This window comes from Mugil cephalus, chromosome 1, assembly GCF_022458985.1.
Source record: "Mugil cephalus isolate CIBA_MC_2020 chromosome 1, CIBA_Mcephalus_1.1, whole genome shotgun sequence".
NCBI classification, from domain to species: domain Eukaryota; kingdom Metazoa; phylum Chordata; class Actinopteri; order Mugiliformes; family Mugilidae; genus Mugil; species Mugil cephalus.
This window is the reverse complement of record NC_061770.1, coordinates 6,404,246-6,428,540: the sequence shown is the minus strand read 5'-3', so window position 1 is coordinate 6,428,540 and position 24,295 is coordinate 6,404,246. Positions and strand designations below refer to the sequence as shown.

The following is a 24,295-nucleotide window of genomic DNA, read 5'->3' as shown; positions in this document are numbered from 1 at the left end:
ACCGATCAGCCACAACATTATGGCCGCTGACAGGAGAAGTGAATGGCATTGATCACCTTGCGACAATTCAGTGTTCTACTGGGAAACGTTTGGACCTGGCAGTCGAGTAGACGTTACTTGTACCGCCCACCTAGACCAGACCGGACACCCCCACCCCATAGCCAGCTGCAGGATGCAGCTTGACCCACAGACACACACACACACACACACACACACAAAATCCGTTTAGGAGCAACTCAAAAAACGTGAGCTACAGCACAAGGTGTTGACCTGGCCTCCAAATTCACTAGATCCCAAACTGATCAAGTGTCTGTGGGATGAACCACAGATGGCCCCTCCCCTCAACCCATAGGACCCAAAGCCCACACCCTCAGAAGGCCCACGTGTCCATTCTCTGATGAGTCACCACTGTTTTGGAGGCACAAGGGAGACCTACACAATATTAGGCAGGTGATCATAATGTTATGGCTGATCAGCGTAGCTCAGACATGTAACGGGTTTGCTCATGAACTGTCTGAAAACTGCAGCAAGAAATATAAATTTTCTTTCATTCACGTCGGTTGTTCCAAAAATATCACGCGTGGCTGGAAATAAAATGGAGCCCGGTACTTCAAGCACAGTCCATATATAAAAATGAGACAGTGAGTTTATATTTTACAGTCTGACACAAAACTATTTGTGGCAGATATTTGGGACGCTAATCCAGGCCTTAATTACAACATATTTCTCAACTTAGAATGTGTCTTCCTGTGTCCTGTGGTCAGGTGGTGGTCTTGTCAGCTTCTTTTTTTTTTTCTTTTTCCAGTCAAGTTTCAGAAGATGCTGCAGTTTTCCATTACGAAACAGAAATGGATAGTGCCGTCTCCCCACTGTGGAAACAATGGAATTCTCTATAGTCCATGTTCTAAATGAGTCTGCCTCTTTAATACACTCTGAAGACATTACAGTTCAGTACTGTCTGGTCTTTTACGTTTAATAACCGAGCCCCTAGACAGACGAGTCTAGTAAACTGTGTTAAGTAAATTTCATGTAATGCGTCCTGTAATCAAAGTTCAGAACTATTTTTTATTTTCTCCCTCTCTCTCTCCTACAGCGTCCTACAGTAATTTCTTCATCCCTACAATGAAGTTCTTGTGTGCTACTGTCTGAGAGAAGCCGCAGAAATGCCTTGGCGCAGGAGCCGGAGACGTCATGGATTCCTGAGTGTGGGGCTTTGCAGGAAAGCCCTGAGTCTCCGACATGGACCAGCTCCAGGTTTCCATGGCAAAGGCGCACAAACAGGAGGAAACACTGAGGGAATCCCGTTATTTTACAGCATTGGACCATTATAAACACCCAGAGCGGGGAAGGAAGCCGCTCTGGGTAGTCAAGTAATCCTTATAGAGCTCTAGGAAGAGGGACTTCATACCAGAACCGTTGCTGTAGCTGATGCGGCTACATGTTTGTGAACAGAAAGGGAGTTTGCGCGCAGCTGCTGTGTCGCAGCTTGAAGTTTTTTTTTTAACGTGTCCAGAAAGTTTTTACTTCTTCTTCTTTTCTGTGCTATCAGCATTTTTTAACTGAAGACAGTTTTATCCTGTGATGTTTGCTAGAAGGGAGTAATTTTTTTTGAACTCCTTATTTTTTTTTTTTTTATTATTATTTCATTTTATTTTTTTCAACTTTATTTTTTCTCCAGATGTTTAGAGAAACTTGGAGGCTGGCACAGTACCACATGATGAGGTCGACGGATCAAGGTACTGCTGAAGTGTTGTGATTATCTGGTAATCAACCCATTTCCTTTTTAATCGATAGAGTAGAGTTAACGCTGGTGTGTTTAGGACTAAAATGCTGGAATGTGATTTGTCAGTTGGCTGTCTAACGCTTAGCTGATAGCTGGGATGTGGATGTTTGGAGACATGCTGCTGCGCTTCAGGGGATCAGCGCGCAACGCGTGCCACAGTATCCCAGGAAAGGCGAAGTATTAGGCAAGGAAATGAAGTTTCTTTCTTTTTTCCTTTCCTTTCCTTTTTTTTTTTTTCTAACTTAGTATAAATATAGACAGATAACAGCTATAGGCTGACTTACTTGAAAAGCTGTCAGGCTTTACGTTTACAGGTGACTGTTAATCTAAGCCTATATTCAGGACTGATACATTCGTGCAATGAGAATTTTCCGCATGTCACTCGTGTAAAACAACATAAAAACCTACTGAGATGTCACATGTGATATGGATGTGGAATTTACGTTTGGTTTAAAGACGCAGCGAGATTTAGAAAAACAGAGCCAGGTTGTGATTTGCGTGTCTCGCCGCCGCCTAAATTCAAAGTTTACAGCGCTGCTGAATTCTTGCTGACATAGTAAATATTACTGCTGGCTTGGTGTAAGTCGACTGGAAGGAACGCCTTGGCATGTGTGTTGCGTCGTGCGTAAATCCGGGGAAACCCTCGCAGGTTGTCACTCACGATCAAATAGCGCGTCGCCAAGAAATCCTCCTTTTTTATCGGTAGTTTTGCATGTCCACACAAACCTGACATGACGCCCTTACGAGTATAGTTTTCGCGGACGGCCGTGGCTTAGATTTTCAGCAGGTGACACCCTGCTGCGTCACTGCAACCTGTCAGACACCCGGGGGCAGCACCAGGCTGCGTATTCCGTCAAAACGCGCTCTCTCCGATCGGGCCGGTTAACTCATCACTCTCACCTCTGCTTTTTGTTGTTCGAAGCGTCAACGAAGCGGGAAGGCGTGATCGTATTGAACTCTGCGTTCAGTGTGTAAATAGTCCCGCCTTAGTCTGAAAATAACTGCGGCGAACTGAAGCAGGAAACTTGTGCGCTTCACCTCCTGCAGCTCACCGATGCGCGATCTGACACTAGAACAGGTTCCCACAAATCCACATCAGCACCCGCAACTCCGTAGCCACGTCGCTTCGTCTGATCCCGGAGGAGTCGAGAGGAAAATCACGCAATTCAGACAGATGACCTCTTTTTACGTCGAAAACGATTTGGAGGAAGAGCTCAGTCGAGTCAACTGCCCAGATGAGGATTTGGAGTTTGAGTACTTGTTTGAATATGAACCGCCTTGCAGCGACTTTGCTGGAGGAAATCAAGGTTTGTCCGAGGAGGTTTTGGAAAACCTCAGCTGACTCCCGGTCCTGTTTTAGTGATCTGTTGACTCATGCATAACATAGGTCCTGTAAAGTTTTCGTCTGTGAATGAAAAAAGAAAATCAGGAAGTAAATTTGTCAGGCTTCTTTATGAGGGCTCTGGCATGTAGCCACGTGAAGGAGAATGCTAGTATGAAGAAGTTAAACGATAGAAATGAATCATAAAAATCAGGATAATTTTTTATCAGTGCAGCAGAAACGCAAACTTGAGGCGAACTTTGCTTACAGGAGATGTGTTTTGTTAATTTTGGATTAATGGAAAAAATGTATTTGTCAGATGTGTGTGTTGTATTAAATTGTAATCTCTGCTCCCTGCAGATGACCCCAATCTATCATCTCACAAAGTCCTCAGTCCTGAATCTGAGCAGGCTTACCCTCTGGAGGAGGTCTCCCCGTACGGCATCAAGTCCTGCAGTCCCTCCTATGGTGAGCACAACCCTGAGGTTCTCTCGGGATATGAAAACCAGGAGGCCAGAAACTACCCGGACACTGCACGGCCTGCAGGCCTGGCCCTGAGCCCTCGGATTGAAATCACCCCCTCCCGTGAGCACTACAATCATGGCCGGGACTCCCTGCAGAACCACCACCTGAACATTAGCCCCAGACCCACCCTGACCGTACCGGGCCATGAAAATCTTGCCTATCGCGAGCCCCAGTGCCTAAGTCCCGCCAGCAGCAACTCCTCCACCAGCTGGCACTCTGAGAACTATTCCCCCTGGGCGTCTCCTTGCGTGTCCCCCAGCAGCGGCCAGAACACCGGAGACCTCTGCCCCCGATTGCAGAGCATCCACACTGGCTCCCCACGCACCTCCCCAGGAACCTCTCCTCGCACCAGCCTAGCTGAGGACGGCTGCCTGGGACCTCGCTCGCCCTCCCCGAGGCCTGGCTCCCGCTCCACCTCCCCACAGGGCAAACGCACCTACGACATGTACAGGAACCAAGGCCTGATCCCCGGGCACCGCTCCCGCAGCCCTTCCCCCCACAGCGGCCATGAAGACCACAGCATAGCTGCCCACTACACACACAGCGGCGTTCCTGATGGCATGAATGGTTTCGGCAGCACTCAGCCAGGCCTGGTGCCCACTAAAATAGTCAAGACAACCAACCCGGTTTACACTCTGTACCCAGAGAACCACGGAGACGGGAACTACTTGGTGCCCTGTGAGCAGGACATGAAAACCAAACCTGCCGCAGAGCCTTTCTTTGTAATTCCCCCAATCTGGCCCAAGCCTCTGGTTTCCAGCATCTGCAGGTGAACTGATTGCTCTCGGTTTGCACGTCATTTCGGTCAAAACGTCTGCAGTTATTTTATGATTCGCTTAATTTTCGGTATCCTTCACCTTTCGTAGCATCCCTGTGGCATCCGTCCCACCTCTGGAATGGCCAATCCCCAATCGCACTGACCAGTATGAACTCCACATTGAGGTGCAGCCCAAACCACATCACAGAGCTCACTATGAGACGGAGGGAAGCAGGGGCGCAGTCAAAGCCCCCACAGGAGGACATCCGGTTGTGCAGGTATGAAACAAGCACATTAGTTTGATACCAGTCAGAACATAAGTGTCATTTTTAACGCAGAGATTCTGTGTGCTTGATGACCACAGTGTTGTCAGGTTTTGTCTTTTAAATTAGCCTTCTAGTTCGGGAGCCTCAGGCTGATGGGAGGACTTGGATGCAGTGCTATTTTCCTACTCATTACACACTCACTGGTGTCGTAGCCCGCAGCCAGCTATATGAAAATTTCTCTCGGCGGGTTACTCTGGCTGCTGTCATGTCACCATTCCTGTTTTTCACTTTCTACAACATATGATAATGGACAGCTAGCCCCTTATGACACAACGAAACCACCATTTACCTTCACGCAACCCTGAGAACTGAACTCCGGTTGGTGACCAACATAGACCGTCTGATGTTTTTATTTCTACTTTCCAGCCTAAAATAGTCTGCTATTGTGAGCCCTCACCTCACAGCTTTAACCACACAAGCGCATCTGTGCGCGTGCCTTTCCTCACTTCCTCTTACACAGTGTTGTTGACTGCACGGTTCTTGGATTAGGCAACTGACCCCAAGTTGTTGTTGTAGTGCTCTCTAGGCAGAGAATTAAGATAAGTTGTAGATCAGCAGATTAAGTGTCCTCTCATGTTTCTATTACGGCCATAACTCTGAATTCAGCGGCTGAAGTTAGCCGTGACACACTTACAGCCGTCTGTTGTGTCCATAAATAGGCTCGACTTCCTTTTCTTTGCGTTACCGTGGCAACGCTTCAATGCTGTTTTTGTTGGTGATAGTAGGCACTTTGTGGAAATAAAGCTTCTTTTCCATTTTCTGCCCATCCCCAAAGACCTCACCCTGAGGTCAGTTCTGGCCGCTTTGCCAGGCCAATCAGATGGTCAGGCCTGGCTAGCCACGACTGCACTCCCTCACCTCGCCTTTCCTCTTCCTTCACCCCGTGTTTTTCCTTCCTCCTCCTCTCCTCCTCTCCTCTCCTCGCTGAGCCTTGTGGCCTCCACTTTACTTTTCCTACGCCGCTCTCTGTCATGACTCACTGCCCCTGCCACTGCCATGACAACGGGCCGACCGCTCACATGGCCTGTTGAGTGTTTGCAGTCGGCTTCCTCTCTTTCACTCCGCGTGTCATCTACCTGGACATGAGGCAGCGTGCTCATTCATGTTGCCATAGTTTCTGCTCACACCGAGCAGCTGGTGAGAAGTCTGTCAGTTGTGTCCACTGAGATAATCATTTCTACATCCAGTTGTTTGTTTCTGACCCCAGCCTAAGGAAAGTGTCTCTCTACACACTTCTGAATGGAAACTAAAGAAATAAAAAGTACTTTAAGCTGCTGCTCTAACCTGTAGCATTTGTTCCATTAGTCAGAATCCTGTTCAGCGTTGTGTTCAATGATAGAGGTCATGCGCCACAAAGTTTGCACAAAAACAGCATTTAGATGCAACTTGATGCTTTGTGGTTTTTGCAGGTTTCCTTAGAAGGCACTTTCAGGTTAAAAGTAACTTCTCTCTCCGTTGACAGTTTCACAGATGCACTACTTTTTTTTTTTTTTATTTCTGCAGCAGGACATGGTCTCAGGCCGTATATGTTTGACAGGCAGGATGACTGTGGCAGTTTCACTTCTCTCAATGAAAGACACAGTACTTTCTAAACCCCTCATCCAGTTTAGAGATAACTAGTGGATGGCTGCTGGATTTGAGCTCACCGGCTGGTAGCTTCCAGTTCAAAGCTGCAGAAAGAAGACTCATGCTTTTGCATGTGGATCTGACTCTGACTCACCGTCTCTCAGGGGAAACAACATCTGGAAATGCACAGTTAGAACAGGAGCTTATGGAGATGTGCATAGAGTCTTATGTCCCGTTGAACGTTTCCTTTTTTTCTCTGCCTCTTTTCCATCACCTTATAGTGAGACTGATTTGATTGTTTTACCTTCTTTTACTTTTTGTGTGTTTGCAGTTGCACGGCTATAGGGGCAAGGATCCGCTCGGCCTGCAGATTTTCATCGGTACAGCAGATGAGCGCATCCTCAAGCCTCACGCCTTCTATCAGGTTCACCGCATCACCGGCAAGACGGTCACGACCACGAGCTACGAGAAGATCATCAACGGCACCAAAGTCCTCGAGATCCCGCTGGAGCCAAAGAACAACATGAAAGCAATGTGAGCAGGAAGCGGGCAAAGGTCTCACTTCAAATGTGCCACGTGCGCTGCCGGTGTAGCTTACGCGCCTTTTGTCCTTCTCACAGAATCGACTGCGCTGGGATCCTGAAGCTCAGGAACGCCGACATCGAGCTGAGGAAGGGCGAGACGGACGTCGGGCGGAAAAACACCCGGGTTCGCCTGGTCTTTCGCGTGCACATACCTCAACCTGGGGGACAGCACGTCTCTCTCCAAGTGGCCTCGCATCCTATCGAGTGCTGTAAGCAGTCACACTTGAAATACTTCCATCACATGCTTTAAGTGCAGTTGTAACTCGCCTAAAAAACCCTGACACAGCGCGGGCTTTGTGAGCTCCTTATGTGTGCTAACCGCCGCGGTCAAACTGCTTTTCAACAGTTAACAAAACTTTATACAAAACAAACATCGCAGGAAAACACCTCACATTCAAATGGAGCGTGGAGCTCGGCTGATAGTCCAGAGCCCTGCGAATAAAGGCCTCCTTCATGCAGCTCGGGCTTCCATCCAGTAGGTGGGCGCTGCGTGTCTCAGTGTCTGTGTACTGTGTTTGTGTATGCACAGTAGTAAAGTCTGTGTTTGGGTACATCAGTGTGTGTGTACATAGTGTTATTAAAGCACCTGGTGTAATCAAAACTCAAACAAAAAAGCCCTTTTTCCAGCTTTGATCAACACTTTGGCCGAGCGCGGCCGCCTGCAATATGCCCCTGTCATTGTAAAAAGTCATGACGCAGAATACAATATCGTTTTATTATTGTTGTTTCCCGTCAGTGGTCCGGTTGCAGAGGGCCAGGAACAATAGCTGCCGCCTGTTTTTCATGTGATGAACTTCAGACAGAGCAATCGCAATCAGTCGAGCGTGAAGACGCACACAGTGACACCTGTGAGACATCTGTCTCAGCTCTCGATAAGCAGGCTGGGCCGGTGGTGGCGCGTTCGACGAGGGGAGGCCTCCGCCGCTGTCATCCTCTGTGCTTTGTCCGTTTGCTCGCGGGGGCGAACAGACCTGTTCAAAGTGATGGTTTGACTGTGCCTCAGCTCTTTTATCCCCCCTCAGGCTGTTGTGTTCGTCTTATTCTACGCAGTCTAGTCTTGTTCATAGTCTTCTTTCCATCGCATCGAAATATTAGTCAGATGTAGATTAACAATTCAGGATGTGGCACCCCTTGGGACTTATTTACCAGTTTCGCACACAGTTGGTGGTGTCCTTGTTTTATCGTGTTGCATCAAGCTGTTGGGCGTTCCTCTTATTTCCTGCACAGTGCTTTACAGTATGACACACTAAGGAAACCTCTCCTCGTAGCTATCTTGTTAGTTGCGATTTCACATTGACGTTAATTAAAACTCGAAGAGATGCCGGGATCGCTGAATGACTCAGCATCCCTTATTGTAAAACAGAGTTATTTCCTGGTAACGAGAACAATTACATGTTTGCTGTGTCTAAGGATTTTTTTAACTATTGATTGATCAGATTTATTTTTTATTATTAATTACCCAATCAATTGTTCTATTAAATGTGAAAAAAAACATCTATCATATCAATTTTTAGACTCATATCTTAAAATGTCTTAAAATGTTTCATTCACTTTACAGTGATATAAAACTGGCTATCGTAGGGACCGTAATCTTTACACACCACCCCTCTGTGTGTCCCCGCAGCCCAGCGCTCAGCGCACGAGCTTCCCATGGTGGAGAAGCAGGACATGGACAGCTGCTCTGTTCTGGGTGGCCAGCAGATGATCCTGACCGGGCAGAACTTCAGCTCCGATTCTAAGGTCATTTTCATGGAGAAAACTCAGGGTGAGTAGCAAACATCCTTTTGGGAAATTTCCAGTTTCCAAGCAAAGGTTGTTTTCTTAACACGCTCTGCCAGAAACTCTGTGACTGAATCAGTAAACTCTTTATGATCTGTGGATGCCACTTCTGATATTACACAACACGCTGTCACACCACAACATTAGTGATAGCTGATGAGTCATACCGTAACGCTCAGTGTCCCTACAACAAGTTTTGTTTTCATCACCGTCATTGTATAGACGAGGGCCACATGAGCTATTTGCATGATCCGGAGGATAAGACTCCAGTGTGACTTCCTTTTGCCCTTTTCTTCCTCGCTGACTTCCATGTGGTGTTATCTGTCAAATTAGCCTTTTGTTATGTGGTTAATGGTTCAGCGTGTGACATGAAAGGTTGTTTCATGCAGAGTTGAAGATGTTCTTAAAAGCATATGGATGGGATGGAAGAGATTTATTTTGTAATGTGCATGTTATCCTTGTATCCATGTAACGCTAGTGAGTAACTGAAGTCTAATCTAATCTAAAGTATTAAAACAATTGTCTGCCAGAAATTGAGTTGTTTAACCACGATTGAATGTCTTTGTATCTTTTGGAAATGACTAAAGGCCAGTCATCCCACTGTTATTTCCCTAGGTCTGTTTTCATAGCTCTGGGATAACAAATGATCAAGAAAGTATTAAATCTGCAGATCTGAGCTGTTTCCTCTTGCTGCTGCTTAAAGATTGATTGTTGGTCATGTTAAAACATTAGTGTTTGTCTAATATAGTGACTCACCGGCTCCACTGCTGTATGAGAAAATAGAAAGTGACTGTTCTTTTTTTTTTTTTTTTTTTTTTGTTAAACGCATGCATCTAAAGCTTCAACATGCCCTGGTTATGTTTTTTTTCCTTCTCCGGGGTTCCCTGCCGCTGTGTTACGACACACAGCAGTAATGGATAGTAAGACGGGGACGGAAAAAGAAATCTTACCGAGAGGGATTGCCATTGTTTTGGAGAGTTTCTGCATGACACAAAGTTCTGGACCAGCACGGCTGTGAAATCCCTCTGAATGAGAGACAGCTGCCTCTGCCGCTGAGCTCCCCTGATTCTTGTGCTTGGCCGGGGAGACTCGTTCAGAAGGGAGGGAAAGCTGCTCGGCCCAAACCAAGCAGCTCGGGCTCTCCCCCCTCCCTCCCCCGTTTCCACCCCCACACCACAATTATCTCCAGAGGCGAGCTGCTCAGGGGTATTCCTTAGAGTAGAATTGCTAGAAAACACAAACACAGGCGCATGCCAAGAAAGCAGTGGTCGTCACACTTTGTTGGAGAAGTGGAGAGAGTCGATCATAAAAAGTAAAACGAAGAAGAAGAAAAAAAAAAAGCTGGCAACACGTATGGAATCCCCCTTCCTCCTGCTGACTCATTTGAGCCATGTGTTTTTAATTTGTAATTTGACAGAGGGTTTCCCACCTACAGTTACATTCAAACACAACTCTCTGCGGCAGCAGTACATGTGTTAGGTCAGATGGAGTTTACATTCACGGGCGCATCTTGTTTTTTACCTCTCCGCTCAAATGACAGCCTGAACGCCATCTGATGAGGAGTATTGTAACATAAACCGCTGCTGTAAACAGCAGGCGTGTCTCCCTATGTGTCTGGTTGACTGAATGGATGGCCGTGTGTGTGTGTGTGTTTGAGGTGAACACGTGGATCATCTTTGTCTTTGGATGTGACGCTTGTTGGTGTAAGAGGAAGCGATTTTATAAAGTGATTTTATCTGCAAGCACAAAGAGGCTTTTTTTCTCTCCCCGTGAATTTGACTGTTACAGACATCGCCAGACAAGATGTCTGCAGCCGCGCTCGGATCAGTTAATAAAAACAAACAAAACGTGCTTTGAGTACAAAATAATTTAGCAGCTAAAGGCATGAATAATGTCATCAACAATTAAAGTCATTGTCTCTTTTTGCTTCTTTCTAGATGGGCAGCAAATCTGGGAAATGGAAGCAACAGTGGACAAAGATAAGAGCCAGCCTGTACGTGTTTAGCAGCAGACTGTTCCTCAAACGCTTCAGTTATACTTGTAAAACACACAGAACGTGTTCATTGCGTGTAAGGAGATCCGCTGCGGTTGAATAATGGAGCCTTGTCTTGCAGAGTATGCTGTTCGTGGAGGTGCCGTCGTACCGCGACACGTCCATCTGTCACCCTGTCAAAGTGAACTTCTACGTCATCAATGGCAAGAGGAAGCGCAGCCAGCCTCAGCACTTCACCTACACACCGCTGGCATGTAAGAATGCCGCCCTGCTTCTTTGTGGTATGCTTAAAAGACACTGTGGACAATGGCTGGAAAACAATTGGATGAATACGAGATGTGATATGCGAAACGCACTGTTCTTTCTCACTCTGAGTGTTCACAGCCGTCGTGTTTGATTTGTTCCTCTCCACAGCTCCATCCATTAAGACGGAGCCCGTGGACGAGTACGAGGCGGACCACATGGGCTTTGCCGTGTCTCAGATCTTGGGCTTGTCCCCTCATTCGTACTACCACAACGCGCGCAGCGTCGTCCACTCAGACAACGGCCTGGTCTCTGGCATGGCCTCCTGCCAGCGTCTCAGCTCCAGCCTTCCCAACCAGGACGCGCGTTTCCAGCAGCAGAGCCCGGCCATCGTGTACTCCCGCGGGGGTAAGAGTCTGAGCGGAAGCCCCGCCGTTTGGCAGAGCGGAGGGATGATGCCCGACCCCCACCGCTCGGTCCTGGTCCACACTGGCTCCCCGTCGCAGGCCGTGGGCCCCGTCAGTGCCGGCCCCTCCATCATCCAGTTCTCCCCCACCAGCCACCACCTCCTTCGGCCGGGGGACACTCAACCCCTCACTGCCTCCCAGCCTGACAACCAGCAGATCATCTACTGCGACGCCTACTCTCCGCAGTCGGCCGCCGCCCATTCGCCCGCGCCCCCACAGGCGGCGGTGACCCACCCACAACACTATCCCACAGTGATCCAGCAGCAGCAGCCCTACACGCAGAAGGGGCAGCAGAAAGGCCGGGCCCCGCCTGGGACGGGGCAGATGGAGGCTGCGGGAGACGGCACGAGGCGGGTGACGGTCAAGGAGGAGAACCTGGACCAGGCCTACCTAGATGATGGTGAGTGTAAGTTAATGATTTCATACTCTGCATGAGTGGGATAAGTAACTGTGACGTTCACTGCGCGTGTTAAGACGTGGAGGAAAAAAAACAACACACACACAGGCGGACACAGTGATGGATATGTGCAATCACCTTTCGTGAAAGAAATAAACGATAAGAGTCGCCCACGTAGATTTGACTTTTCCCAAGAACAATTGTAGGATATTTACAGTATCTGCGCCATCTCCCCTTCACATGTCCCAGCCCAGTCTAGGTTCTATAGTATTCCCCTGAACAAAGCAAACAGAGCGAGCTCACACTGTTAAAACAATCCTCGCCGGGAGGTGTAGATATGTTCCATTCAAGGTGGAAATAACAGGGATTGTGAGTCATATGTTTATACTTATGCTTGTCAACCCCATTACCCTCTGACAGAATTAATGTCAGGCCACATCCAGCAGTAGGCAGCAGGTCGACCTCTTCCTTACGTTGGAGTTAAAGGTTCGACGCTGAAATGCCAGGCTCCGGGGCTGGTACGGCGTATTTTCGTGTCTTTAGATTTTCTTTCCTGCCAGGTGAGGCTTAAAGGCAGTGTGTGGTTGTCACCGCCCTGCTCCGTTCAGCGGTGTTCCTTCTGCTGGTCGCAGGGGTTCGTCTGGCACCGGCGCACATCAGGAAATGAGCTTTCTCTCTCTCTCTCTCTGCATTAAAGGGAGCGGGAGGGAGAAAAAAAGTGTCACTCTCCTGACCGCCTGGACATGTTGACACTGTTATGAAGTGAAAAACAACTTCCATGGCAACCATTGTCAAACAGTGGAACGTGCTGCCTGGGAGAACTGGGGAAAGCCGCTTTGTTTGTTATAGTTGGCCACGACTGCTCCTTGGCCTTATGCCCCTCGATTCAGAGGGGGAGCCCACCAGAGGATTAGCTTTTTTTCCGACTGCGGGATTCTGCCAATCTGGCACAAGAAATTCCTATTTGCAGCTGCTGTCCTCCAGAAATCCAGCCTGATCCCTGTAAGATAGCAGGAGGGTGGAGGGTAGTTCACAGGAAAAGGGAAGGAGCTGTGTGTGTGTGCGTGTTTCAATGGAAAAAATGAAACGAATAAAAAAGTCCAGCAATGGAATTTGTGTTTTTTGGACGGAGCTTGCAGGGTTTCCCACTACGGTAAACAGCAACAGGGCCGTAAGTTTGTGAATTAACAAGGAGTTTGGAGAAACAGTCAAACTGGAGTGTATTTGATCCTCCTATCATCAGAAGGTGACGGCGGCCCGTCATCCTGCCAAGGTCTCTCTGCATGAGTTATCCCCTTCCTGGAAACTTCAAGAAACCTCCTTGTAGAACTCGTAGTTGCTAGGAGTAAATAGCTGTCACTTATCCGCGCAAATGTTCAACATCACTGTCACAATAAAATGCCGGCATGTCTGAACGTATGCATCTGCAGTTGCAGCTGTGTAGCGCAGCCCTCGTCTTATCGCTCCGACAGGTGATAATCCACCCACTCATGCCATCATTGCTGCTTTAATGAGAAAAAAACAAGGGGACTTCCCGATATTCAAAACATCATTTGGAGGTGGGATGACTGAGGTCAAAAAAATCCCTCCGAGTTTGACTGAAAAGTGCTCAGGCAGACCGCAGCGCAATCAGTTAAGTTCGGACTATCAAACTCGTTTTCCCCCGAGACAAATTGTCAACATTACTCATCGAGACATGTGCAGTCATTTTTGAAAAAACAGAAAAAAGAAAAAAAAATGAGGGGGTGATGCCACATCCTGGTATCGTCACAGTGTTGTGGTCGATAACTGTCACATCTCTGAGGAGCCTCAACTCTGTCACCTTTAGCTCCAAATGAAAGTCAGGTTTTCAGTTTTCGACCAAAACTTGTGATTTCTCCCACACACACACACACAGCGCCCGCTGCTTCTGCCCCTCTTTAATTTCCCATGGCTGGTGCTCAGACCAATCAACGTCTGTTGGCTGTTGTTCATATTTATTGAGCCTTATCAGCTGAACAAAAGATACTTGTTAGAGCTTGATAGAGAATGCCTGGCATAGCCCAGTGCATGCTGCACAGTTTGCAAAAACAACAATAACAAAAAAAAAAGAGCCAAACCTACAAAGGCTGAGAGTGGCGGATTTAGTGGGTGTGGAATAAAGCCCGGAGGCAGTGGAGCAGGTGAAATTGTTCCAGCGGGTAGAGATCAGGGCAGGAAAGATAAAGCACACAGCAACAGCCTGGTGGACATGCATTAGTCTCAGCTCACTTCCACCCCCCCTCCGCCTTTAAAAGGCTTGGACAAATACACAGCTTAGTCTGTCCATGTGTACGCTGTAAACTTTATTATCAGTGTGATTGATTCCTTCAAATGTAATTACACCGCGACACAAACACGTCAAAATCAAAAATATGCGTTGTGTGCAACAAGGCCGTAGACATGCTAATAAAATTAAATACGGTTATGTGCGGTCAATCCAACATTTCAGATTCCAGAAGAAGTATTAGGACATTTTCTGCGGGGCCATAAATATCTCTATAAATCTAATGCGAGATGGTGTTGTGACATTTCTTTTCATAATACCTACCTAGCCAGTGAACCTCCACCATTATGGAGTGACGTTTCAGGTTGGTCAAGTGATAGTGAAGACTGTGAAGCACTGCAGGACGGATTTGAAATTAGAGAAGGATAAAACTGAGCTGTGGCACGACGTGCTACTTTTCTCATGTTTTCAAGTCAAATGAGGTGGGAACTGAACAATGGACCTAATGTGAGTCAGTCAAATGAAGCGCACCTCTTCTAAATTTAATGTTATTTTCCCCAACGTCCTGTCCCTGTCCAAACACAGTGTGATAGTACGACAAAAGGGGGGATCGTCTATACGCTGCATCTGACAGCTGTAAATTAACCTCTTTACAGGCGTTACAGACAGAAGGCACAGAGCACCGAGCAGTAACTGCACAGTTGTATGATTGTTGTTTAAAGACAGACCTGAATAAACGTGAGCTTGTCTCTTGAGCGCTGACATACCAGATCCGTGGTTAACTTGGTGGTTAGCTGTCAGTCCACTCCCTCTACTTTCTCTTTTCTCTCTATCGTTTTCAGTAGTCATTACAGTCCCACACAAGCCTCACTCTTGTTGATCCAGTCATACGTAACCCATACTGTACACACAAACAGCGTATGGACATGCAAATACTTGCAGACGCGCAAACACACGGATTCCTGCTCGCAGCAGGCACTGTGCAGCGACTGAGTCAGCTACTGTACTGGGTGTCTGTGTCTCTCCTCCCAGCGTCGCTCGGTAAACAGTGCAGCTCATTGGTGGAGCGCTCAGGAGCCAGACACTCACCTATTGAACAGGCTAGTGTTCCCTGAGCCTGCCTCAAATAGTTGGTCCGTGCCAACCCTTCATTAGAATCAGCAAAGCCCCACTGTGTTGCCCCGCTGTGGCCGTCCTACTTCTTCTCTGAGCTCGTTTTATACTCAGGAAAAATCCTGTGGCTTCACATGGGAGATGAAAGTTTCTTTAAGGCATTAGGTGTCAGAGGGAATTCCACTACAGACTAAAATAAACAGGGACGCTGATGCTGTGACGACAGCACAGCGCCCAGTTTGGCTGCTCCTGCAGGTTTGGGATTCTCAGAAGCTGCTCGGGCCATAAAATGCGCTCAGTGTTGAGTGGCCTGCTCACATCTGCAAATGATCAGATAGAAAGGCAGTGAGGGCAGAGGCAGAGAGAGAGAAAGATCGGCCTGTTTGATGGAAGAGCATTTCTGTCTGACGGCTTAATTCAAATCCGAACTAATTGTTGTCATGTATTTTAATCATTTAGTTAAAACGTATTTCTGCAATTTTATTTATAGCTCGGTTAACTGCTGGGGAGAAATAAAAACCTTCACCTTGCGACCGTTTGTGTTTCTAAGCCAATTTTTGTGGTGAGGCCTTCTGCTCACAGATGCTGCTGTGTGGGTGAGATGGTGTCTGATTTTGTTGTATGTGAGTTGTCGCACCCTTTGCCTTGTCACTATGTAAATCAGCCCTTTAAATAGAGCTTAAGTCTGGCGAACAGCGTTAAATATATTGAATAAAAAGCTGTCAGTCCAACAATCAGCCCAATCACAAGCCTGGGCTGTGCGCTTGGTTCTGTAGAAGTAAGAAAATCTGCAGGCAGTGTTCAGAAATGTGAGGGTGAGCGTGAATAGAAGATTTTTTAACTTTGGGAGTGAGCCTGGTTTAGACTGCCTCCACAGCTGAAATACAAAACCAGTTCAGAGCAAAGCAACTCTAGTTCCTCAAATGCCAACTGACTACAAAGGCAAGTTAATCACCATAAATCAATCAACAAAAAAAAAAAAAAGACATTCAGGTCTCTTTATCTAATTTCTTCTTTCTTTTTTCAATAACTTACCCGTTTAAATTATATAAAAGCTTAAATAAGGGCACGGTGGCTTTGAGTGCCTGTCTCGTGCCTCTTTAAGTGTTTTTTTTTTCAAGTATTCGAGAGTTAGACAAAGTCTGGCACGGCTGGAGACCCCACACTGAGCTTCAGAACCGTGTTTCATCATCACATCACAGACGTCATTAGTGATTTCTACTCTCAATGCTAAGCTAACGGCTATAGCTGAAATCTTGAGCCTATTTTAATTTAAATGTGTATTTATGAGAAAGACAATACTGATATAGAAACAGAAGCACATACATACGAGGCTTGCACAGCAAAATTTGTACATTTGTACGCCAATAACACAGACACACTCCTTTACGGACCATCAATGCTGACATTCACACGTTAACAGTTAAATAGCCCAGCCCCGAAGTGAAGCCCATTACCATGGCTACAAAATCACAGACACGATATGCTCTGTAATGGCTTGGTTGCAGGCAAAAAGCTTTTTTGGCCCGCTTTGAAATACTTATATTACTCATCGGCTCTAATGAGTTCCCCGAGGCACAGTGGAAGCAGCGGCACTATAAGGTCTTAGTGTACACAGACAGACACTCCGCGCCGCGGCTCCCAGACAAACACCAGAGCTCAACAGGCCCGGCCTGGTGTATCTGGAGAGGTGACATGTCAAACATTCTCGCCATTCCTTTCTGCTCAGTGCGGAACTACCTGAGCAGGCGTAGTGGCTCAGGTGGTAGGAAGTGTAAATACGAGCACACGTTGCGTGTAGTCACACTTCCTTTTCACTTCACTACGTGGAACGTTTGAGGTTTTTTATCAGCTGCAATTCCTGCAAATAAGCAGAACCTGCGGGTCACCAAAAGGCATCTCAATTCTTCGGTCATTATAATCCACATTTAAATTTATTTTCAGTGCATGTTTTATGTCCTCCCGCACATCGTGTTCCTATTTTTAGAACTGTGACACCAAAGAAGTTTCCATTTGAACCCCCTCCTCCTTTGTTGATGCGTGTATACACACACTTGCATTCGACTAAGCACCAGTAATTGCTCGCTACCTCTAGAGGTTACTCTACATTAGCGCAGCACTTATCTGTCTTCCATCTAAGCCCTGCACACAAACATCACACCCTAATATTTCCCTGTCAACAAGTTATTAAAGATATAAATCAGCTTCACATTTTTAGGTGGTTCCGTTTTAACACCCTTTTGGAATTTCATTGTGAAACCTCTTACGTTCATCCTGTCTAACATTCCTCTCTTTATTTGCTCTACAGTGAATGAGATCATAAGAAAGGATCTGACGGGCGTTCAGGCCAGAGCGCAGACATAGAGAGGGGACCCAAGCAGGAAATGACAACGCACCCCCAACCCCCCCCCCCCTCGATACACACAGACAGGCACGCACACATGCATTCTACAACCTTCCACCGAGGTGACGCACTTCCAACGATAATCAGACTTTCTTTACTCATACAGATAGAAATATCAGCTCCTGACTGCTGTGTTTGCTTTGGACGTTTTCCTGCAATAAACATTTGGCAAACAGGAGATTTAATTTGACCCACATCGTCTGCCACCGCCACCCACTCTGTTTCCAACAAATGAAACACCAGGCAAATGTGCCTTATTTGCTCATGATATTTTCAGGTTGGAACGGTCTCTACTCGAAAAGACTAAAGAAATGTAGCCATCAAAGCAACCTGCCTTAATATTCAGGCAATAAACTCAACCCTGTTGGCCTCATAATAGAGTTCTGCAGTGATGTAGCATGCAGCAGTTTAACCAGACGTTTCTAACCGAATGATCTCAGACCAAAAAATTAGCCCAAATACAATCTTTGTATATTTTCTGTGGCCAAAAGGTTTATTGTATTTTTTAAGATTTGCACAATATGTTGACTGTGTTTAACCTTTTATGTAGTTTTACATAAAACAGCGATGATCATCTCATTTTAAGTGCAGTTTTCAAATTGAAGTGAAGCGCACACTGCCTTAACCATACGCAAATGGTGACCCCCCCCCCCTAGTATGCACTGTTTTTAATCATGGGGAGGTCGAAGTTATTACCTTTTGTATAATATTTGTGAATAATGTACCGTTTTATATTCATTTAAATATATATTCAGAGGTGCCAAAGTAGCTCCAGAGAGGCCCGCGATGCTAATCGCTGGCCTGTGTATGACGTTTGGCTCTTACAAGCTAAAGTGAGAGAATTTGTATACTCTGATTTATAGGCAGTTGTGCTCTTTTTTTTTTTTTTTTTTTTTTTGTATCGATTGTAATAACATGTGTGGTTGTTTCCACAGTCCAAAGCATAAACTGTGTGTATTGTTTTGTGTATAGTGGCATTTTGAACCTATCCATAACGGCGTACTAAAAGCTACCTACACGCTTGCAGGTGTAAAGAGCGTGCATTGTATTTTCCATAGCTGCCATCATAATTTAAACACAATAAGGAATTACTGATATGCTAATATTGATTGTTTGGATGAGAAAAGCTCTTGTTAAAAAGAGGAAGTTTGCATAGTTCTTTTCCACTGAGTGAATTGGAGTACGGTGAAAGTGCCAAGTGCGACTGCCAAAGACAAAAGAAAAGTAAGACTGAGACACATTTGATATAGACCTATTTGATAAGGAAAAAACAATCTATTTTGTTATATTAAAGCTACTATTAATCTCTTGAGGATATTTCTCATTGAGCCAGTGCAGCACAAGTGCATTTGACATTTCTTGAATGTAATTAGTTTTTCCCCTTTTCTGTAAATATTAGATATAAAGTCTAAAATAGAAGCAGCTTGTCTTAAATATGTGTCTCTGTGTCCCGTGTGAAATACACAACATTATAGTCGTCATTATACCTTTCATCTGTTTCATTACAACGTTCTAAAGAAGATCATGACACACTTACGCATAATAGTTTCTATTTTTGTTCATGTGTTTGTTATTATTTCGTAGTTCTCGGTTATGGAAGGGTTATCAAAATTATTTTATTTCCTGTGTTGGTTGATGTCATATTTTGTTGCATTTGTGCCTCTTTAAAAAAAAAAAAAAAAAATCTCTATTCATGCTATTTTTGTATCCTTAAAAGAAGCAATAAATAATAACCATATGCATTATGAGTGTCCTTGTTTCATTCCGATGGTCCTGGTCCCAGAGCAGAAAGTATCGTCCCGCTGAGCCGCTGAGCTCCATCTCTTGTGTGCACAGCAGACACAGCACAAAGGTCCCTCTTCAGTCTCCGGGGGCAATTATAAGAGGAAAATTAAAAAATAGTAGATCCACAGTAGACGGTGACTCATCAAGTGCCCCCCCCAAACCCACCACCACCACCACCACCACCCCTCCCTGCAGGAAGCAGATGCACTCATGGGAGACCCAGCCTGTTTGTTTATTATTTCCATAACATCAAAATATTCAGAATTCGAACTCAGGAGTTTTATTTACACGGGCACAAGTGACGGTGGACAGTGTCCACACAGTTTCTAACCAGAACCCTCCCTCAAACAACAAATAACAACACGAGAGGGACACACATGTCCGGAGGGTGCAGTTGCCGTGGAGACGGCTTGTTTGGTGCTCTCTGTGAATGAACCTTGTGTTCAGGAAGTCTCTGGCTATGACATCATGAGGGGGTGAAAAAAGCAGCACGTGGGCTTCTCTCCATGAGCCGCCGCCGGCCCACTCACACAGATATGCCTCGATGACTCACGTGCCCTTTAGCGGCGTGTGCTGTAATGAGTTAGGATTCAATTCACACTCGGCGTGAGGGAATCGGATGGGAATGAAGTACACGATGAGCTTGGCATTTCATTCATCTCGCTTTTGTGTCAGAAGAAGAAAAGGACTGAGCTCATCCAGGCGCGAAGGAGTTACTGCGGGTCACCGCGTCGGCCGCGAATCAACAGCAGCACATGAAGCCAGATTTTTAAAATATGCAAATAACTTTTAGGCAGACTGATATAGCCACAGCTTTTTTTTTCTTCTTCTTCTTCTTTAAAAAGAGACAGGGTCGACTGCAGAGCGACGTTATAGTGGGCTGTTTGTGTGGAATAAAGATGATATTGTTCGTCCGCAGACACCTCTGAATACTCAGCCTCCTGTTCAGACACATGAGTCAGTTTCCTGAACTTGAGGTGTTTAAATGCCACTCTGAATGCTAAACTAAGAGCTGAACCCCAAAAAAAAAAAAAAAAAATGTGGTTTTAAACAGAAGCAATATGAATTATGAATTATCTCAATATATTGTATCTCTTGAAAAAATATCCCACTTGTTTCTCATTAATGACGGGGGAGTTTTTCACGAAATCTCGCTTTGACTCATGAGAATCAGTACTGGAAACGTAGGATGTGATCTGGTGATTAATCTGTGGCATCTACGTACGAGCAATCACTCAATGCAATGAAATACTGTAAGCGCAACCATGCTAGTAAATCTATTCGCCATGTATTGCAGAGTCCACTGGTGTGAAAGGAGGAAACGAAAGTCAGTTGTGAGCTCTGCTGATGCCCTGCAGAGGGAGACAACAACATGTGAATGTAACTCAAAGGGGCAGTTCACCAACTCTTGGTAGGAATCAGGAAGTACAGGACACAAGAGCTCCCTCTGTGGAACAATGGGAACACTTTACCACAGTGTTTGTTTTTTTCATTGTTTTTTTTGTTTGACAAATTCAGCCAATTGAATATAATTAAGTAGATATGACCAAACTGACGATTAACAAATTAATAAACAGCTGCATATCTCATTTAGCTTTTTAAAGACATTTGGACAAATCCAGCATATTTGATTTCTCTGTGGGAAGAAAAAAAAAGAGTTTTTACTGTTTTAAAGGTTTACCATGAATCACATAAAAGGCTAAAAATGATACAAATGAGCCGACTGGAAAATGTAGCCTCATATTCATCATCAGCTGCTAGTGCACAGTTGACTGGATGTTGTATCTGTGTATACAGTATGTAGAGACATGAGATCGTTGGCTAATGTACAAACCTATCATCACTGAACCTAAAAGCATCAGTCCACAACAAGCTGGTTGTTTAAGGTTTCAGTGAGCCCAAACGTCTTTGACTTTAATGTCAGTGCATGGTAGATCCAGCACAAGAAACTAAACTCAGATCTAAATCTGAAGTTGAATTATATGACACAGAAGCAATCTAAATAATAAGACAAATTAGAGGGAAACGGTATGGACTGAAGAGGAAGCTTTATGTGACAGCTCGGACTGCAGTGAAACACTGGCACCATGCAGGGCAGAGAGCAGTCAGGTGAACGTCCCAGTCTGTCGGAGCGGAGCGACGGGGAGCAGGTGTGACTCCACAGTCTCAAACTGTTGCTTCTTTGTGCGCCGCCTCCTCCTTTTCCCCCCGAGACCGTCTGCTCTGTGCACTGGAGGCCACGAGGCAGCGTGATGCCTGATGTTTCTGGTACTGAATGATAGATCATCAGTGGTGTGTCTTGAAGAGGTGTTGCAACACTGAGGTAGAATAATTAAACTCAGCTCATACCATCAAAACTATCAGCATCAGTGGTTAATCCTCAGATGATTAATCAATGATTGATGTGTTTACATGTTTGTCTAAATGTGGTAAGTAAAAACCACGCCTGCCTGTTGAGGACGATCTTTCTCAGGTTGTGTGGTTTTAAATAAAGAGAGGGTCAGCTGTGAATTGTGGGTAATCTGGTGTCAGTTATCAGAGGCAGCAAATCTAGTTTTTCGAATCTTGCTTCAAATAACAGCACTCTGCTCACTGGCAGTTTGCTGAGTGCTGTTATTAGTGTTGTTTGTTTTCTCAGTGCGGGTCATTTTAGTCTTTCTTTTACTTTTCTTTCGCTGAGTTTCTCTTTGTTGCCATCTGTCCTCTCCTCTTAGCCTCTTTGAGACTGTTCTTTATACGTCCTGTGGGTTCCGTCCTCATAAAACATTTGGAAAAAAGTGCTGAACGCCGTCTGTACATGAGAAGAAGGGTGTGAAAATCCTTGCAGGACTGACCGGCGGCGACTCCGCTTCCCGAGAGTACTCAGGAAGTGTGCTGCTCTGCTCCATCACCGTGTGGTACGTCCCATGCACAGCAGCAGACGAGGGAAGTAAGGTGAGCAGAGGAGACCGCTGGCTGTCCTCCATGACCTCGGGTGACATGGCCATCTCTACTCGCGTCTCTCCGACACAAGGAAGATCATCTGCGACTACCTCCGCCCTGAGCACCACCTGCTCAGTCCATTACCATCCAGATGGAGGAGCATGAGCGTCTAAACCACAGCAAATCTCAACGTCCAAATGAGCCAGTAAATTTTGGACTATTCTTACTCTTGATTTTGTTGTGTGGGCGACTGTATAGCGACAATAAATCGGATGTCTTATCAATAAAATGACAGCCGTGTCCAAGTTTGAAAACTCAGTCTGCCTTTATTAGTCAGTTATGGCAGCTACCTCACACTAACTAATAAAGCCCCCGTGTCTCACACGAATCCCTTAAAGTAGGTAGTTACACAGTATAATACGATACGACAAGCTACGTCCTCCAACAGTCGGTGTCAAACGATAAACATCTTCATGCTGAGCACTCTTTAATTCACACTTCCAGTGTTGCGAAACAAACACACACTGCGGAGAGGGAAACAAACTGTTCTAATGGTTTATTATCTACCATCACCAGGTGGTGAAATCCCACTCCTGCTCCGAGGTGAACGGTGACATCAGCTCTGAAGTGGACCCGATGCTCATTAAATTTGAGGAAACAGGCTCCACTGGTAAATACAGCTGCCGCCCACCATCAACAGCGCAAGCAACACACTGCTCCACAGTTCACTTCCTTCCAACAGCGCCGGGGTCAAAGGTCCTGTGTTTACATAATGCTTTGTTCTCACTGCCGTCCACATGGGAGTAATTGTGAGGATATTCATAGACAATCCGCGCATCTCTGCAGATTTTAAAGAAAATACCAATATGATTAGTTGAAAAGATCCAAGTTTTACTTTCCCGCCCTGCACAGACCAGTTCCCCTAAACATGTCTCATACTGCTACTTTGCTTTGTGCTGCTGATTTCCTGTGTTTCCCACAGACTTCTGGCAACTGTTGGTGGGTGTGAATTTGTTGCTTTCAGTCACAGGTGGGCGTGTGTGTGTGTGTATGTGTGTGGGCGCGGGGTTGGTAGACAAATAGTCCCTGAACTCGGGTCCACACACAATCGTTACCCTCTCATCAAAAAGCAAAGTGTCTTGTGATTGATTTGTTGATAGAGAAATCTTCGCCTCTGAGTATCTGTGAGAGATTTCTGTGACTGACTGTCAAAGTAAGAGTGACTCGAATCAGGAGCCGCTTCTTTTTTATTGTCACGTTAATAATTTGCGGAGAGAGCTGGTTCAGTTTGACACTGGGTTAGTTGGCACAGCGGAGGAGGGCCGTGGTTTTGGTGGTGTGTCTCACACCATTGCCTGACCCCTGTAGACAACTTTAGCAACCAGATCAGCATGTTAGCATCACTGTCAGAGGGAGAGGAAACTCTCTGATTGGCCATTCAGTTTTTCAAAGTAGTGCAACTATTTCATCTTCATCTGAACATTTAAATACACAAAAAAATCCACGGTCATCTAGGATGAATGAACTGAGGTCCAGTTCTTAAGGATCTAGCTTCCTAGCCTCCCAGCTAAAAATACCTGACATCTGCTGGTATGAAAAGTTAATTTCTTTCACCATGTGCAGGACATACAGCATGTGCAGGTCTCTACCATCAGGACATGCAAACCAAAAACGTTTTTGACGCCCCTAGATGGCTATAAAGGTAGAAGCCTATAAAGGCATTACAGTCAATTGACAACATTTCAACCGAACCTCGGCTCCCTTTTTCTATCTACCCAATGGTAGATTTTGCTCATTTTGGCTCTGGGATAACACACCATAATCTTTGCCTGAGCCACCCTGGAGCATAAGATAACAACTGTGTGTGTGCCAGCTGGCTGTTCGCTGTAGTCTTTCAGATGTGTTGAGCAACTTTTTTGGCCACTCTGTTCCAGACTGGAATAAATATAAAATATAAAAACAATATAATTTCATACACTGCTGTCAAACATTTTACAGTCATGATCAGCAGAGATTAAAGTCTTGCGTTGGTAATTCCTTGGTTTTTCCATATTTGTAGCTTTAGGGACATTCATGTCCTAAAAG

The 24,295-nt window shown here is 45.7% G+C and overlaps 1 protein-coding gene across 5 annotated transcripts; it reads left to right on the top strand.

Annotated features, from left to right (window-relative positions):
* Positions 1-1,165: 1,165 nt before the first annotated feature.
* On the top strand, positions 1,166-19,243 carry nfatc2a (nuclear factor of activated T cells 2a). Of its 5 annotated transcripts, none has more exons than XM_047570616.1 (10): positions 1,166-1,736; positions 3,465-4,398; positions 4,496-4,664; positions 6,610-6,812; positions 6,899-7,071; positions 8,487-8,627; positions 10,579-10,634; positions 10,756-10,915; positions 11,049-11,750; positions 17,408-19,243. In XM_047570616.1, the coding sequence occupies exons 1-10, from the start codon at positions 1,679-1,681 to the stop codon at positions 17,461-17,463; spliced, it is 2,652 nt and encodes an 883-aa protein (XP_047426572.1). In that variant the 5' UTR covers positions 1,166-1,678; the 3' UTR covers positions 17,464-19,243. The 5 variants fall into 5 exon arrangements, with proteins under 5 accessions (XP_047426572.1, XP_047426564.1, XP_047426556.1 ...); XM_047570608.1 differs by lacking the exon at positions 1,166-1,736 and adding an exon at positions 1,807-3,090 and having other exon boundaries at positions 10,756-10,888; positions 11,049-11,744; XM_047570600.1 differs by lacking the exon at positions 1,166-1,736 and adding an exon at positions 1,807-3,090 and having other exon boundaries at positions 10,756-10,888.
* Positions 19,244-24,295: the final 5,052 nt, after the last annotated feature.